Source organism: Natator depressus, chromosome 10 (assembly GCF_965152275.1).
Source record: "Natator depressus isolate rNatDep1 chromosome 10, rNatDep2.hap1, whole genome shotgun sequence".
Taxonomy (NCBI): Eukaryota; Metazoa; Chordata; order Testudines; family Cheloniidae; genus Natator; species Natator depressus.
The window spans coordinates 44,503,469-44,522,272 of record NC_134243.1 but is presented as its reverse complement, the minus strand read 5'-3'; the positions used below and the strand labels follow the sequence as shown (position 1 = coordinate 44,522,272).

Sequence of the window (18,804 nt, the reverse complement as noted above, 5' to 3'; positions counted from 1 at the left end):
TGGGAAGTGAAAAGGAGAAACCAACAGCATCAGTCCTGCCTGCTTGTAGGAGCCTCCACCCCCAGGACTTCCCCTGAACTCCAGGACCAAGGGATATGCAGGTACACAGGCTAAAGACACCCTCCCGAGGAATCTGGTCTGAGGCAGCGTGACTTAGGGGCCAGGCCAGCTTGATTCTAGTCACCATGACACTCCCCTTCTCTGTGTCAGAGGATGGAGGGGGATTTCTAAGTAAGATCAATACAGAGTGAAGCAAGTACTCGATTTGTCACCAGTTGACCCAAAAAAGACCAATCTCGTGATTCTCCGGAAAGCCACGTAACCCAAACCAACCCTCACTATTTCACACACGCAAACACAGATGACCCTGGCCCCACAGTACAGTCACCGCAAGCTTAGGAAGGGCTGTAAAACCTTCCAGAGAAAGCTGTCCAGGCATCCTGTGCTACTGCATCCATTAGCCTCTCTAGAGAGCTCCTGCTGCCAGCTGAGAGCATCTGGCAGCCCAGGCTGGCATCTGGGTATGAGATCTAGGACCTAGGAAATAGCAGAGCACCCTACAATAAATGTGTGAAGACGTACACCCCACCTAAGAAAGAGCCCTCGCACTGGGGCACTGAATTCCAACTCAAGAGCCTTGGGTTCTGTGCCAGCTCTGCCATGGCCGACTGGGTGAGCTGCTGAACGTCCCTTCCTCTCTGCACCTCCATCCCCTCCTCCCAGCTGCACCGTGTCTATTTAGGGTGTTCGCTCTTTAGGGAGCCCTGTCTCTTACTCTAGGTTTGCACAGCACCCAGCACAATGGGCCTGGAGCTCAGCTGGGGCCTTGGTGCCACTGTACCACCACTAACAAACAGGAGAGTCTCCTGGGCTAACCACTAGCCCGGGAAAGGAAAGAGGTGGCTGCTCGCCCCACCTCGGTCACAGGCTGGTGTGCTCTGTCCATCCCAAAGAACATGAGACACACCCAGGTGGCCATAACCTCAGCAGTAACCAGAACCAGAAGGAAAGAGCAATCAAGGCCAGCACTCAGGACCTGTGAGCGCCCAGAGAGGAGAGCCAGAGACCCCACAACAGCAGTAACCCGGCACAGCCAGCCGCTTCTCAAGCCCACTGAGGGGAGGGGCTCTGCGGTTATTTCTTCAGTGGGTCTCAAGAAAACCCAAGTTCAAATCCACCCCTCTAGAGCCCTTCTAACCCCTCACCTGCCTGGAGAGACAGCTTAGACCAGGTCCTCACTGGGCCCCTTTGCTGGGACATCAACGCTGGTCACATTGGGAGCTCATGTTCAGTGGGATCTTTTTCCCCGAGACCTTTTTCAGAGTCCCTGCTTCCCAGGACAGAGTCCCCATCCAGTCAGTCTGTGTCCCAGATGTTGTATTGAGATGCATATGGTTTGCCTGCACCCTGCTTAGCAAACGATCCAGGTCACTCAGTGACCAGTCACTTCATTATTTACCACTCCCCCAATGTATAGGTCACACACAAACTTTATCAGTGATGATCTCCGGGTTTTTTCCAGGTCACTGATAAAGATGTTAAACAGCACTGGGCCAAGCTCTGATCCCCGTGGGATCTCCTGGAAAGGAGTCCCTTTCTCCACACATGCCTGCCCAGGCAAGAGGTCTCCCATGTCCCTCTGCCATTCTTCAAGCCCACAAATCAGGCCTTTAATACCAGGCAGATCTGAAAGGTTGCAAGAGCCTCCCTTCTGCAGGGAAACCCCTTACCGACCCCTGCAGCTAGTCGTCATGGGGCCAGGGGGCTCAGAAGTCAGCTTCCCTGCTGAGGAGCCACCTGCACAGGCTGTTCTCTGGTGCCCAACCCTTGGGAGCTCCATCTCACCACTGCTGGCGAAGGGCATGTGTGCCCTGCGCAGCTGAGCCAGTGCTGGAATCCGGTCACTGCATGCCAAGCACCAGTTCAGAAGCTGGGATTGAACCTCACTTCAAGGAGGGCTCAGCTCAGCCACACACCTGCCTAGTGCAGACAGCCACGGTGAGGACAAGTCAGGACTAGAGGAGGGCTCGGGGAAGGACAAACAAGCCACTCATCCCTGCCAGGGGCGAGGCTGAACTGCTCCATCCTGGGGAAGGGATCTACCCATTCAGAACACTGTGCCCAAAGCCACCTCCACTGCCACCCACAGCGAGAACCTTCTGCTTCTCGCGGCCCTGCAGGCAGGGCAGAGAGCAGCAGCATGATGCGGCCCAGCAGGCTCCAAATGGCTGTGTCAGCTCCCGTCCCACAGCAGCCGACCCAATCTAGGTGGGAGCAGAGAGGAACCCAGCGTGGCTTAGCTGAGTCCCCAGCCTGGCAAGCTCACTGGAAAAGCAGGGGACAACAGCTTAAGGAGCACGGGGCAACAGTTTAGGGCCACGAATCTCCCTGTAAGATACCCAGTAAATGTAATCCAATGCTTAGCAGTTAACGGAGGGGACCTGGACACCTGGGTTCTGTTCCTCACTGGCTGGGTGACTCTCGAGAAGTCCCTCCCCCAGCTCTGTGCTTCATTTCCCCTGCCTTGATCCATCTCCCCTTCAGACAGCACAGCTCCTCAGAAAGCAAGTGCTGCATCTCTGCTGGACCGCGGGATTAGAATGGGGATGCCATGCTGGGCCTCAAATGCAGCAGCTCCTCCAAACACAGAGGGAGATGCTCCCAGCCCCTGCAAAGCTCCCAAACCCAAAAAACAGAGCAAGGCTGAGGGTAGGCCCACCACACAGATGGTGTGATACGGGGGAAGGCGAGGACAGGCACATAGCTAATTTGTGTTCACAATTTACCAAGCCTTGCTGCACAACTCTCAGCTCATTCTCCCTCTCCTCGGTCTCCCACACCAGTTGTGTGTCCCTCTTCGCCCCTCTCTCCACAGACAGGAGCTGGCCAGGTGAGACATGTGATGGAGCCAGCTGGTACCTTGTAGGCACTGCAGAAGCAGGTCTCCCAGGGGGATCTAAGTGAGGGGAAGGGAATCCAGGCCAGCTCAGGCAGGTGTGCCATGCATAGGATGCAGCGGGCAAGACAGCACAGAGACAGACAACTGGGGGGAGGGGATAAGTTGAGGCTGCCATCACTAGCAGAATGGGTGGGTAGGAGGCAATACTAGGAGATGCGGGGCAGCAGTACGCTGAGCCTGGAAGGCTCCAAGACACTAGTTTGATGCAGTGGAGAAAGGGAAGCCAGTGGGTCTGGACAGCCATGTCAGACCAAGGAGTGGGAAGGTGCTCGGAGGAGCCGTGTTCTGTACTGAGGGGGAAGGGTGCGTGTCTGGGCAGAGAGGAGGTGGGGGTACAGAAGAACAACACATGTTTTTACACATCCTTGCAATTTGCTCCGAGCAAGCGTTCCGCAGCTTTTCACAGCTCCCTGCAAGCAGCTGTGTTCCTGACTGCACCTGTCTGCGCTGCTGGTCCCTAAAGCTCTCTGCCCTGCCATCAGAGCCCCCGGAAGAGCAGCAGCACGGATTCAAATCTGGGTCCCAGGTGTACTGCTGGAGCCACTGCCGTTCTAATATCAACAGAACTGCGACCTACAATAAATGGGGGGCCAAGGGAGAAGGCAACCCCTCTACATCCCTCCCTGAGCAGCCCCCACCCTGCCCCTCAGAACAAACAGATCAGGGGAGAGAGCTCTGAAGTCTCCTTTGTGCAGCAGCTGCTGTTGCCATGCGGTGAGCCTCGTTGCTATGAAGGTTTGCATGTCAGACAATGGCTTGTTTTGGCTCAAAATGAAGCTGCTATTGGCTGAGGTGTTTCCACGGCAAGTCGCCATGGCACTGGGATGGGGAATTGCAGGAGTTGGCTTGGTCATGCCCATCACATCCAGGTAAGTGGGGCCAGGAGGCTCTGCCCAGCTGGCGCACTCCACTCCAGGTGAAGTTAATTAAAGTGAGAGGGAAAGGAAACCCAGCAGCTAACGAGGCAGCAAGCAGAGCACTGCTTTCCAGTATAATTAGATCTGTTAATAGCTCCAGCAAATCGGAATCACACCTAACAGAATTAGGGAAACTGCCAAGACAGCTGCTCCCATGAAAGGCATTTAACACAACACATTCCCGGGGCGGGCGAGAGAGGCAGGGAGGGGCAGCAGCCACTCAAAGAGGGGTCGCCCAGACTTGAGTGGCCCGGGAAGTACAACCACTGCCATACAGCAGGGAGCAGAGTGCTGCATCACACAAAGCTAAAATCACAGGGATGAAACGAAGCCAAAAGTTTCCAAGTTTCCAGTAAACTAGGGCCATTCAGTAAGGCCTGATCTAGGCCCTAGTTTGCTTTGCCAGGCATTTGTTTCCTTCCAGCTCTTTCAGAGGGCTCCTAGGGCCTGCTCTCCTACAGCATGATGGCTGTGTCTGCCAGTGCTGGTTGGAGGGGAAGGCTGAATGTCTAAACATCAAGTTGTAAAACCTTCTGAGCCCCTTGAACCTCAGGGTCACCTCCTAGCAGGGACTGACACCAACTTTTACCCTTCTGGGCTGATACAGGAGTTCCATAAGTGCTTAAAAGCAGCCTCCTGACTTCACAGGACAGGGAGAGGCAATGCCCTCCCTTGGAAGGGGAGGTTGCTCTAGCCAAAACATCCCCTCCTCCTTCCATTGTTGTGTGCCTGCTGTTGTCCTTCCCAGAAGTGGCCAAGGCAGGCGGGTATCATCTGCCCAGTGCCAGTGATCCTTTGGGCTGCGTGGTGCTACAGAAAGTCTATTCCACCCACGAGTTCACGCACACAGCCCCCAGACAGTTCGGTGGCAGGCTGCAGACACAATCCCCAGGAAAGGAAGGAGGAAGTTATGTGACTGGATGAGCCCCAATTACCTCTGCCTGGTTGGCACAATAGGATGTCAAGCAGCTCGGACTGGGAGGGATGAACATGTGGATGGGAGCTTTGAGCGTGCAGGAAGACCTACGTTGGAGTGATTACTGAGGGGCATGTCTGACGCAAAGCCAGTTGGCCAGGGACACCAGGTCACACACCAGGTCAGGGCCTTCCACCCATCTCTCATTCCACGGGAGCACAGCATGGCCCTGTCTCACACTGGGGCCTGGACTAAGGCAGAGTCTACACTCCAAACTGCATCGACCTAATCCCTGGGGTAGACGGTGCTATGCAGATGGGAGGACTCTCCCGTCAGCGTAGGTAGCATCTTCACGAAGTGCTACAGCAACCCAGCTGCAGCGCTGCAAGTGTAGACAAGCCCTGAGACTCCTTTGAGAAAGGCGTGGGTCAGAATCCACAAGCGTACGGTGCTGGGAACTCACGACAGCTTCTTCGGGAAGACTGGAGTGAACTCAGAGCAAACGACGTCTGTAGCTGCTGTGGGGAGAAGACATCTGACTGCGTCCCCCCAAGTACAGAAGCAGCCTGCAGTGATCCTGCTAGGAGCTTCTCTCCACCTCTGTCTCGGGTTTAAGTGCCTGAAAGAGCCTGAGTATCACTCACTGGACGTCAGCAGAGGCCATCTCTCCCCAGACTAACTGCTTAGCTTTCTGTCCTGTGCCTAGTTAGACTAGTCTTTATCCAGGCATAAAACAGCCCACACACATACAAATCTATCAACCCCACTCAGGGAACAGCGCAAGGAAGCTGGAAACACCAGTTCATATGTTGCAACAAACCCCTCTCCCTGCAACTGAGCCATGTAGCTGACATCACACACTTCCTGCAATCAGCTTACTGTGGGGCTGATATTTTAAGCCATGAACTGTAGCTTCAGACATACAGTAAAAGCACCGCCCCCATGCTGTGGCTACTGGGAGTTAAGCACAGGTACCACCGGTGCTACTGCAGCCCAGAGCACTTCCCAAGCAGTGAAGTGAAACTGTCAACGAGGGAGAGTCCTGCTTGGGCAGGGCTAGGGGCAGCATCAGCGAAGATGGACTAAAGAGGAGAAACCAAACACAGAGCAGGGGAGGGAGGTGGAGAAAAATTCATCAAGCAAATAAAAAGGGGAAGAGAGAGAGAGGTGCTGCCCAATCCACCAGCAGGGAGCAAGAGCTCCCTCTACCCATTGGGGACATCTAGGATCACGGAACAGTCACTTGAGAGGCATCCGATGCATTTTGCAAGCCCTGGCCTCACACATCACGTAAGCAAGGTGTGTGCCGTAATCCTACAGCAGTACTGTAAGCAGTGCCCCTATACCAGAGGTAGGCAAACTATGGCCCGTGGGACCGTCCTACCCGGCCCTTGAGCTCCTGGCCAGGGAGGTTAGCCCCCAGCCCCTCCCCTGCTGTCCCCATCCACCACAGCCTCAGCTCGCCCTGCTGCTCTGAGAGGCATGGTAAAGGGGCGGGGAGGGGGTTGGATAAGGCGCAGGGAGTCCCGGGGGGCAGTCATGGGACAGTGAGCAGGGGGAGGTTGGATAGGTGTGGGAGTCCCAAGGGGCCTGTCAGGGGGCGGGGGTATGGATAGGGGTCAGTGTCCCGGAGGTAGGGGGTGATTAGGGGTGTGGGGGGTCCTGGGAGGGGACGGTCAGGGGACAATGAAGGGGGGGGGGGGTTGGATGGATCGGCGGTTCTGGGAGGGGGGTAGTCAGGGGGCAGGAAGTGGGAGGGGGTGGATAGGATGTGGGGGCCAGGCTGTTTGGGGAGGCACAACCTTCCCTACCCAGCCCTCCATACAGTTTCGGAACCCCGATGTGGCCCTCAGGCCAAAGAGTTTGCCCACCCCTGCCCTACACCCTTTCACTGTGGGCAGGGGCAAGGAGACAGAAGTGGAGTGGGTGTGTGTTCTTAGGGAGAGCTTCATCCAAAGAGGTTTGAGTCAGCTCTTCCCCATACTAAGTCTGCTAGCTACACACAGGACAGGAGCACTGCACTGAAGACTGGGACTGGCCAGCAGAGACAACAGGACTTGAGCCCTGAATACGGGGTACACAGTCCTCACAGCAAAGCCATCGCTCCTGACGGCAGGAGCCAGGCTGAGAAAGATCTTTGCACGAGTTCATTGAATTACTGCAGACTAAAAATAGCCAAGCAGCAGGAATCGCAGAATGCCTCCAAGGCAAGATCTGAAACAATACTTGCCAAAAAAGGGATAATGTGGAAGGACAGGCAGACAGGCTGCAGAACTGCACAGACTGGAGAGGCATGGAAGAGAGGGGGGGTGAAAAAGAAATACCAGGCACTGAGGCTAACGGAGTTGTTTAATCCTGAATCAGAGAGGACTAGAAATTAGTGCAGTGGAAAGTGGCCGCCATGCCTCAACTAATTCCTGTACGGAGCAGGCGGCCTGCTGCAGCAGCTTTCTCTGAGAGCTGTGTAGCAATCAGGCTTAAACATTTTTACCAGACACCAGGTAAATTCCTACCAGGCTGCTGCCCTTGGATCCTGCTCAAGGAGTCCATCTTGCTAACAGATGTCTGATAAATTTCCGCTCCTCTGATTCCTGGAAGAATTCAGGAGCTTTCATCTGTCCCTTCTCCACCCCAGAGCCTCTTGACTATTCATGGGGCAGGGTGGTTTAATCTCGCTCAACCTCCTGGCTGCTGCTGTGAAGCTGGTGGTCTCCCTACTTATCCCTGCTTCCAGACCCTTTTTATATTCCCCTCCCCTGTGAATAGCTCCAGTGCTGCCTCTGCTCACAGCTTTCCTGACACAAGACTGGGAGATCCAATTTGTCAGTTTCATGGTTCCTCACAGGACTCTCAACAGCAGCAGCGGATTAACCAGTCTTGTCAGCTTCATGCTGCTGTAGCCTGGGGAAAGCTTTGAGAAGCAGCAGAGATGCTGTCTGCAGACTCAGGAACTCTCTCCCATCAGGACACACTAGAATGGTTTTCTTTACTAGTATCCCTAATTTCTCTCTTTTCTATGAAAGCTTACACTTGGCAGAAATCGATGGCCTTTGGCTTCCCACTTGCCACTGGTGAGTGAGTTTTTCAAGCCCTGCTTGGCCCTGATCTGAATGAAGAGTCCATCTCGAGTGAGGGGCTGACAATAGGGCTGGCACAGATGCCTGCTCCTCTATAGGAACTAGGAATGTAAATATTGGTAAAAAAAGTTAACTGGTTAAATTATTAAAATTATATTGTTTAGCTGGTTAACCGTAAACCAAGGTCCCTGCAACCAGCCCAGTGCGGCAGGGGCTGGGGCTGAGGTCCCTCTGGCTGGCCGGCCTGGTGCAGTCAGGGCTGCTCCAGCTGGCCAGCCCTGCACAGCCAGGGCTGGGGTCCCTCCAGCTGGCGTGGGGCTGCTGGGATCAACGGTTAAGGTTGGTTAACGGTAAACCTAATGCTTACTAGTTAACCGGACAACCATTTCACCTTTTGCATCTCTAATAGGAACCAGGAGCTTGACTTTGGGAGTCTAGGGGGAGGGTCACAATCCTACAGGCAGACAGGAAATAAGTTTGGGGCAGTTGAGGGGGAAGAGATCTTACACACAGTTCAGCCAAGCTGCTTTTCTTCCAGCCCTTGCAGGCACAGGCGGCTTGTCTGAAATGTGAGGCACTGACTGCAGCATAGATACTTGGGACCAAAGCAACAGAGTCCATGCGTGGGGACCAGGCAGTGGCTCACAGACTCCTGGAGTAGACTGGAGGGAAGCAAAGGCTGTTTGCTAAGTCTGCGTCACAGAGCAAGACCTTGGCAGGCAGCTGATTGGACACGCAACAGAGACTAGTACTTAAAAACTACCCCAAGAGCAGGGCTCATCAGCATAAAGCCCTATGTTTTCCTCCAGTTCTCCCCAATCCAATCCTAGGAGCACAGAGTGGAAAGGGCAGCCAGCAGCACGGCTGGCTCACACACCCTCAGTGAGTTTAAGCTATGCCACAGGCTGACAGCTGCAAGCACAGACTTCCACCAGCACACGCTGACTTCCACAATCCAGGCCCCGATACCTGCTTCCTCCTCCCCACCGGCAACGCTAGCTGTGAAAGGAGGAATCCCCCAGGGTTTTTGCAACATACTTGTTCCCTCCTTCCTCAGGTACACCAGGGGAAGCCACTTCCAATTCCTTGCTGGCCACGAATCTGATGAAACTTTCCAACCACACAACTGAGCAGAGAGCAATGGAGGGGATGGAGCGGCATGGAACAACCGGTTTCCTGCCTTACCGCTCTGGCCAGACCCCACTGGGACACAGGCTCTAAGGTGACACCCCAGAAAGCTCCCCCTCTCCCAACTGCTTCAGGTCTCGCTCTCATCCCAGTGGGAATATGCTCCATTCTAACAGCTGCACAGTTGTCGCTGCACCGTTTGGCCACGGGCCAATCACATATTTAAAAAATGGTAGGGGAGTTGGGCCCAACCCATGATCTTTACACGGTACTGACGGCTGCACAGAACTGGTTTTGCCCATGTATCATTTTACGTACTGGAGACCTACACAAAGCAACAAACTCCAGCAAAATTACACACAAGCTGTAGATATGGTTTGTAACCTCTGCTTGCAACACTGCAACAAGCAACCTCTGGCTGAATGACAGCAGCGTACCCCTGCCTATGGAGATTTAAGTTGAAGTTGAGCTGTAATGATCATCTGAGCCAATAAAGGGAGTTTCTGTACTAGCAATCACAAGAGCACTGCGTGTGCCCCCGGCACTTCTCCCCATCCCCAACACACATTAGTGAGGGAGCAGACGACGCAGGGGTGTCCATTTCTAGGAATGAGCTTCTCTGAGGCGTCTGATTGTCACCAAGTGCTCCCACCACCCCTCTGGGTTCTGTTCCCACGTCCCAGTTCCAGCTGGGACCAGACGTGCCACATGAAAGGGTATTCTCCTGGTACCTCCAGCCTCCCGGGAAGCAGGAGACAGTTGGAGTCTCATAGGGAAGGATGGTCTTCTGTACTCTCCAACCCAATTTTGAAGCCTGAGGAGTTTCTGACCAGGAGCCACATTCTGGTGCTTCCTTCAGTAACTAGCTGTGTGACATTCACCCAACGTTCATTTTGTGGGTGTTCACACGAATGGCCCCTGTATTTCATGAACTACAACGCCACTTTCAAAAAGGCAAATCCAGAATGTCCCGAGCCAAGCAAATACGAGGGAAACACAGCAGTGGGCTATCTGCTTCCAGATCTTTTCAATACACTGACCTTGGAAAAGTAATCCCCAGCACTGCAGTTCAGAGGGAGTCAGGAAAAGGGCAGGTACCTTAGGACTGGCTCCTGTGCACACAGGCAGTAATTCTAGACTAGGAATAGATCACAACGAGAAGGTGGTGCCAATCCCATCACTCAGCCAGCCTGGCACCCGGCCTGGGGAGAATGCACACCCTGGTCTCGCAAGGTCTGCTTGCCCAAACCCGCTCCCTTGACTTGCCAATGGCTCTCCTCCCTAAGCACTTCTGCATTGCCTTTAGAGCACCCTCCTTGCCCCATTAAATAATGGCAGCTGCGGGGAAGCTGAACTTACCCACAGCACTGCCAGGATGCCGTGCACACACTGCTCTGGCCCATGCTCACCACGCAGCCTCCAGATTTACGAACTCCTACAGAGGCAGTTAAAGGGGCACACAGCGCTGTGGAGAGAGCTCAGGACGATGACTGGTCTCAACTTCAGGGACGAGCACAGGTTTGTGCCTCTCATACCTGGAGAGATCTGTGCTCTGAGCTCTCTAAATAACCTGGGACAGAGGTGCTGGCAGGGGTCCAATGGCAGCTAAACCTCATCAACCCTCACAAACTCCGAACACAAAGCCAGGCCTTGTGCACAAGACCAGATCAGCACCCATCAGAAAAAGGCTCCTTTGGCCTGGAACCCTGATCTCCTCTAGGGCCTGCTGTGAGAGCGCGACTGGATCAGTTACTTAGCAAGAGCCTCCTGCTACCTCGCTGGTTACATGTGCCCTTGGGAGAGATTCACAAACATGAACAAACCTCAGTTTGGAAGAGGGGGAGAGCCTAGTGCGCTCCCTTCTTTATCTGCTTTAATTCATGTGACAACAGCGTTACTGGATGCTGGGTGTTTCCATCCCGTCTGGGCTATGGGCTAACTTGTTACTGGATTTGCTGTATAGATTCACACTTTGAAGTGACCCTTGAGACATGCCCTCTGAACCCCTCCCATCCCAGCTACAGTCCTCCAAGAATACCCCACCCCTCTTAGGCCTGGAAGGGTAATGCTGGGGATGGGGCAGCGTGCACACCTGGCAATGAATACAACGGTATGACAAACAACAATCCAACTGTGGAAGAGGACAAACTCTCCAAAGGCACTTACCATCTTCCGTCTCCTGCCAGACGATGCCCTCCAGGTTGACGCTGGTGCCGGGTTCACAAGGGCCCAGACACTCCGGCTCGGTAGCCAATGCCACATCGCAGGTGTTCACCCCCACAGAGCGAGTGCGTACCATGATCTGCTCGCATGGTGATGAGATGTCATTATTGACAACGGGGACCAGGAGATGCAAGGGCAATACTGCAGGCGTGGAGACTGGAGACTCCATCTGCGGGGAAGGAGAAATACACCAGTGACCACTGGGGAGAGCACCGAGGAGAAAGCGGAGAAAGCAAACACCAGCAAGGCCCTCCCACTTTCCTGGAGAACACAAATCAGGGCACCCCCCTCCTGCCACTGTCCCATTTGGCCTATTTGCTCAGAGCAGGTTTACAGCCCATCCATCCTCCATCAGAGAAGTAGGATTTAATAAGTCTTTTCCAGCCCTGATATGCCTATAAACTACGGCTCACTGCAAGAACAGCATTTTACAAACAGAGTCTAGGCCTCACCCTTATTCCTCAGCTGGAGACCTGCTGGACCTCAGCCCTGCCAGAGAGGCTCTGGCTGGGCTGCTTTCAACAACAAAAAGTCTTTCCAGAACAGGATCCCCAGTCTCCCGTAGCCAGTCAGTCAATCTACCTGGAGACGGATCTGGTTTGGCTATTGCCTGAACATCAACACCCGGAAAAGCAGCCCTGGATCTGATGGAAGGAATCACAGAATTCTGCCAGACTGGCTGGGGCAGGGCAGGAGAGGCAGCTGGCACCCTTCAGATACCTGTTCCATCCCAATGGCCTCTCCCCAGCTTTACCCCAGACCAGATCGACCCCCAGCAACCTCCCTGCCTGTTTAGAGACACCTCTGCTTTCCATGCACCAGAGCCCTGGGATGACGCAGGGGGTCTCTCATGGTGAAGAGGAAACCCAGCCATCTTGCTTTTCTTGCACATGAAAGTCACTTCCTCAGTGCCAGAGCTGGAGTAGGTCTGCATGGAAAGCAGAGAACTCAGCTGAACTGGGTGGAGCACAGACAAACCCTGTGGCCATCGCCACCCCCATCCCCAGCTCAGTAAACCAGGCTCACAGCCACTCGGCTATGCAAGCAGCCTGCTCAGATGGCTGAGCAGATTAGAAAGTCACCCCAGCTGATGCTCTGTGGTCCAGCACCGTGTGACAGAGGAGAAAAGCCAAAGGGCTGGTTCATTTCAGAGCCCTGTCCAGACTGCCAGTCAATGGAATGCTTTGGTATACAGTCTGTGTCTCCAGTGCCCAGACAGCGTAGCTCATTTTCTCACCCTCCACCAGCTAAAGCAGCCTTCCCACCCACACTGAATCAGCCCCCCAACCGTACCCTTGCAATGGGGATTTGCAGCACTACTCATGCTGGCTGGTCGGGCTGTGCTCTGACCTCCTCCCCAGGAGTAGGGTTTCTGATCTTGATAAGATGCTTAGCAGCTCAAAGCAGCAGCAGACACTAAGAAAACCACCCCCATGTAAGTCACCAGCAAGCTCACAAACTGCAACACAAGTCATTCTGGGAGTCGGGACAGACCTCCGCAGCATCCAGCAGTGAGCTAGCCAGGACATGCCTCTGCAAGCCTGCTGCTTGGCACAGCCCTGGAGCTAGAACTATGGGAAGCTTGGCGGCCTGCTGTCCTCAGCCCCAGAGAGGCAGGAAGCAGAGGTCTCCAAGCTGCTTGCCAGGAGGTGCCCTGCCTGCTGGGGATGGCCCTACTGGCATTTCCAACTGTAAAGTCATCGCTATTTGTGGCACTCAACTGTCAACAGCCACAAAATGTTCAGACTCCCATTGAGACAAATTCTGGTCCCTGAACAGCTGCCAAAACATTATCCTTAGCTGCCTGTTGCGACAGCGACCTCTGCTAAGCCTGCCTTTTTACGAAACCGTTAGCTGGAGTACAAGACCACACACTGAACCTCGGCTGCCACATCAGGCCCAGCCTCACTCCACACAACCTCTGCTGTGGGGCCTGAGTTCCCCCATCTTCCCACACCCAAGCCCCACGTCAGGGACATTTGCAACTCCATTAGCAACCAGCACGCTGAACAGGGGAGGGGGCCAAGCTTCCTGCCACCGATGCTGGAGAAGCAGGAGGCAAAGGGGTGTTCTAAGGCAGTGGGAAGCACCATGGTAAAATGTAGTAGTTTGCCACATGCTGGCAGAAGCTGGGTGGATGGATTTGCCATTGCCCGTGTTACCAAAGCAGACAGGGCAAAGTGCTGCTGGCCTGCAGTTAGCTCCTTGTCCTCCTCTCCTCTGGACAGCCCATCGAAGCGAATCCAGTGTGATAAGCATTAAAGACAGCCCCAAGATTTCCTCCGCAGTGACTGAGTTACAGTCTCTCCCCACTCAGCGGCAGAGCCTGCATGCTGCTTCTTCTGTGGGCTTTTCCTGACAGCAGGCCTGGCTTTCTGCTGACAGCACCAAATCCCTCAGGATCCAGATCCTTGGCCTTCATTTCTGAGGCAACCCTTTGGAGAGACTGCCACACCTTGCACTTGTGCTGTCCAAGCACCTTTTGGAGCTGCCCATGGCCTGTTCTCCCTGAAGGATCAGAGAAGAAAGAATTTTGCCTTCCACATACTTCCTCTGCCCAAGACGGGGCGCGGATCCTCACCAGGGCAGATAGGAGCCACATGTGCAGAAGGGGGCCTCACTGGGCACCTCAGCAAATCCCATGTAAACAATGAGTCCCTGGGAACCGCTAGGGCCCAAGAAAGCAAACAGCTCCAGAAAACCCCTCTCCCTGAGCAAACCCCTAGCACAAGCAAAGAGACTGCCTTCAACTCCCATCCATTTACAAATTAACGCCAGTCCCCTGCAGTGAAATAGCTGGAGAGGAACCATGTGCAATTGACAAAACTTGGCTGATGGCAGCAGGACTAGCAGAAATGGAGCGTCAGGTGGGGAAGCATTCAGCCCCGAGTATCATTTGCTAGTCAGCGCTGGGAGCAGTGGCTGATCGCTTGTTTGTGTGGCAGAGGAAAGGAAGGGCACCTGTGGGTTTTGAAACCGTTCAGCTTCCTTCCACTTTGCAACAGAAACCACAGTGCAGCAGAGGCGTGTTTAATTACAGTTCCAGCTCTGCTAATTATCGTTTGGGCACATTTGTAATCTGCGTTATGCCACAGTGCATAATAAGCAGTTCACTGAGACCCATCTAATAAGCAAGGCGGCTTTATGGGATTTCATATTTCACTCTGCACTGGAACCAATGAAGCCTTATTTATCAGCTGTCTGTCCAGAGAAAAGGGAAACCAGGAGGAGCAACAGCTTTAGATTAGGGGGGAGAGAGAGAGAGAGAAAGAGAAAAAACCACAAAGGCAAAGGAGAGAGAGTACAACACCTCCCTCCAGCAGACAGATTGGCAGACAGGTAGCCAGGTCCTGGGAAGACTTGGAACGGAGCTGAGAAGTGGGCCAGTGGTCGAGACAGATCAATCCCTGAATTCACCTAACACCTGTGTTTTATCTCCCAGTGACAGGGCTTTTCATCCTGCTTCTTTTATCGAGCCCAACACAAGGTGAGAGGCTTGGCCTGCTGGTCACTGCACAAGCTGCAGGTGGACAGCCTGTGAACAGAGACTGATCTGCAAAAGGAAAGAGCCAGGGACTCATTAGTCTCACCATGGGAAGTAATTACAGTGTCCTCCTCCTAAGCACAGCGATGCCACTGGCCATGAATCTCCTCCCAGGCTCAGAGCCACATACAGCTGGAGCCAGCCCCACTGTGAGCAGCAAGCAGCAGTCCGTGTAAAGCCAGGGCTGAGAGCTTCTCTCCCCTTCAGCTAGTCACATCAAACCCCCACCACAGGGCCAGCACTTCAGCACCAGCCAGTCTGGTTCTAGAAGCAGATGTCGAGGCAGGGAGACTTGCAGCAGGAAGTATGCTCATTAGGTAGCGCTCCAACACGCACACCCCTTAAGCAACCACTTTAAAGCCCCCTCCAGACACCTGGCAGTTTTGAGTGAGGATGCAGACAACAGACCTTGCAGGTCCTTTAACGCAGGCTTCACGGCATGTGACTCACATCCGGCTTCAGTTCCTAGCTCAGCCACAGATTCCCCGTGTGACCTCAGGCAAACCATGTAACATTGCCTGTCTCAGTTCCCCTTTGTACAGTGAGGCTACTACTACCTTGCCTGCTGGGGGTCCTGAGGCTAAAGCTATTAACGCCTGTGGGCGGAATGACTGCTCTCCCGGGGCCAAGGCACTAGACAGCCCCTGGGTAATAGCTGTGCAGCATACGTTTCACTCCCCAGTGCATGTCAGAGAGTGGTAGAGTCTGTATCTGTCCAGCAGCTGCAATGAAGAACCCGCTTTGTGTTTACCACACCAGAGCCCTGTCTCTTCTCCAACATCAGGGACGCACACTCTGGTGACTAAGATAAGGATCTAACACAGCTAACCCAGAAAACCACACAAAGGCTGCTGGATGGGGAAAACAAGAAAGAAAATGCAGCCCCAAGAAGCTGCAAGGATCACAGAGAGATCTTAGAACAGGACTGGGGGATTACGGAGTGATCTTGAAACCTTTCTCTGGCAGCAGGCTTAGAGCTCAGAGCTGACATGCTGCTGGAAACATGCTACCAGTGCAAAGTGGTGGTGTTTCTGGTGCCTTGCTCACCCCACACAGACAACACGCCAAACCCCTCTGCAAGAGGAACTCCCAGCCAGGTGCTGACATGGGGAGGGCCAGACACCTCTGGACTTGCACAGAAGTCAGCTGTCTGACATCCTGAGCCCATGCCAAGATGCCTCCAGCAGCCATGCTACCATGTGGTGTCTTGAAGATAATTCACATTAAAGGGCCAGCACATCTTAATCAGTACACAGAGCAGCAGTTAGTTAAACCTAGAGAAACAGAGATACATGGTACAAAAATCAAATAGAATTGGCATCAAGGCTGGATTATAACCCCTGACCCCAACATCACGTGGACCCAGACAGAAACCACCAAGCCAATTTTGGAAATTTCTTGATAGCATCAGACATTAAAGGTAACTCCAGAAAGTGAGCTGTGTGACTGCACTTTTCAGGGCAACAGGTCTGAGACATCTGACGTTGGAGATGATTAAGCAGTGGCAGTGAAGAAATTTGGGCCATGTCTACACTAGAAACATAGGTAGTGTTAACAGATGTGTTAACACACTAGCATACCCAGAGTTTAGCACATTTTCAAATGAGATAGCTGGTTGTGGTCAGCACTACACCAACTAACATGTTAACCCCCTGGCTACACTAGTGTGTCAAACCTGTTAGGTAAAAGGAGCTAGCTAACACATTTCTAAACATGATCTACCTTCCTCATCGACAGAGAGCCTCAGAGAATCCTCCAACTTCAAGAAGAGCACTGAACATGGCAAGAGCCAAGTGAGACACTACACACTAACCACTACTAGCTAGCCAACATCTGCAAGTCTCCTAACACGGACAGAGCCAGAACGAAGATCAGAGATTGTCCTAAACTGTACAGGATTACTTAGTATTTGTATTTAGCACCCAGGAGCCCCAGGCATGGACAAGGACTTCACTGTGCTAGATGCTGTACAAACACAGAACAAAGAGACAGTCCCTGCTACAAAGAGCTTACGGACTAAGTATTAGAAAAGAGACAACAGCTGGATATAGACAGACGGACCAGGGAGTCCAAGGAAACAATGGGACAGTGTGGTCTAAACAGACCAGACAGACACAGGGGAGGGGAGGGTGGAACACACAAGCACAGTGAACAATGGGATGGTGGCAAACCTCACTGTACCTCCACAATCTTTGTTTTGGGTGGGTGTAGTAAGGAGGGGATCAGCCACATGCAAAGAAAAGATCAGGGGGCTACGGAGCCAAGGAAAAGGAGAGGAGTAGTAGGTGTGCAGTGACACTCAGGTGAAGAGTCTGGAAGTGGGAGGTTTGGGGCAAGCAGCCTGTCAGCACAGAGAACACAGTACGGCTTTGAGACACCCGCTGCCCGTGCTGCTGGAGTGTCAGACCCACAAGCATGAGGCATCGATAACATGCCACAATCCATCAACACAATGCAAGCTGCAATTCAAAAGGCAGTAAGTCAGGCTACAGATGCAGGCTCTCTCCAGGCAGGAGGCTGGAACTGCCATCATCCCACCCATCACCAGGAGGGACAGCCATCCGGTCCTGCCGGAGCAGCAATCTGCAGCAAGGCCAGCTACTTGCACACCGCTGCCTCTCACAGCATAGAGAACCCCCCGCCCCCCGAACCCTGAGGTTCCAGATAACACGATGCTCTAGGGAGAACACAGTCTCTCCAGACCACATTCCTGAACAACTGGACTGCTTCAGATACACAATCTGGGAGACTGAACTCACCATATGACCCATTCCAGGCCCGGCAGCCCATGCGTATATAATGCACAGCGCCATATGCTCCAACCCATAGAAGCTTGGAATTATATTTGCCACTTCCCCACCAGGTGCTGATTCAGGAGTCAGTGTCAGTGTTCAGGATGACAATGCCTAGAAGCAGCTTAAACCATAGCTCAGCAAGACAGCCTCTCTACGGATTCCCAACATCATCACATGTAATGGCCCAGACTGAATGAGCATCACTAAAACAGTGTTTTTACTGTGCATGGCACTCCTGCATCTTGGCTCAGAGATGAGAGGGCCTCAGCGCTCGCATCCCTTCACACTGTCAGAGGAGTTTCAAACATCTCCAGACATGTGGCAATTACCACTGACCAACTGCTCCAGTGATACCCAAACCGAGGCACTCTGAGGCTTCCACTCTGAGTTCACATGCCATCAGGCACGTGGACTCCTCCACAGACCCCATGGATATCGCCAACCATGAGAACTTCAGAGCCCAGAGAGTCACACTGTGTGGCAATATGCATCTCCCACACACTGCTGTCTTCTGGGAGGTTGTAGCTCCACCCACTGTGGATGGCATCATCAGTAACCTCAAATGGGAACCAGAGCCTACTCCAAGCCTGAACTCCACATTGCTTATCAACAACATGAAGATATCTCATGATATTGTCAATGCACGTTGGTCTTCAGGACTCAGAAGATCCAATGCTGGCACCTGTTCCGCTGCCTATGTGCTCCAGAGCACACTCTAGCAGGTTCTGCCAGGCAGCCCTGGAATCAGACCCCAGGGACGACATCTGACACACTTGGGAGGCACATGACAGATCATTCAAAGCAGTATTTAAAAGACTCCAGGAGAAGAACCTCACCCTACATGGAGCTAAATGTGAATGCCATAAATCCTCATTACTGTTTTCTGGCTACATCTTTTCTGCAGCTTGAATAGCACCAGATCCTAACAAGAAAGCAGCCAACCAAAGCTTGTCAGCACCACAGAATGCCAGTGAAGTACAGAGTCTTCTGGGAGTGCTCATGCACACTTCACTCCTGACTATACAGCAGTGGTGCAATCACTGCAGAACTCACCGCGGAGGCAGGCTAACCTGTGGCCCTGGGAAGCCGTGCATACAGAGGCTGTTAAACCTCACAGACTGATTGACAAGTGTAATGTTCTATTTTGACCCACCCAAAAACAGCAATGTCATCACTGATGCTAATCCTGTTGGGGCACCATGGCACAGAAGAATGCAGTGACTTGTCCCACCTGCAGAGGTGCTT

At 53.3% G+C, this 18,804-nt stretch overlaps 1 protein-coding gene across 4 annotated transcripts in view; it reads right to left on the bottom strand.

Moving 5' to 3' along the window:
- Nucleotides 1-18,804, bottom strand: part of ZNF609 (zinc finger protein 609) — a 118,708-nt gene that overhangs the window by 22,137 nt on the left and 77,767 nt on the right. For all 4 annotated transcript variants that reach the window (XM_074965947.1, XM_074965948.1, XM_074965949.1 and 1 more), the window contains exon 3: nucleotides 11,164-11,389. In XM_074965947.1, the coding sequence (XP_074822048.1) occupies nucleotides 11,164-11,389 (226 nt within the window). The remainder of the gene's footprint in view (nucleotides 1-11,163; nucleotides 11,390-18,804) is intronic.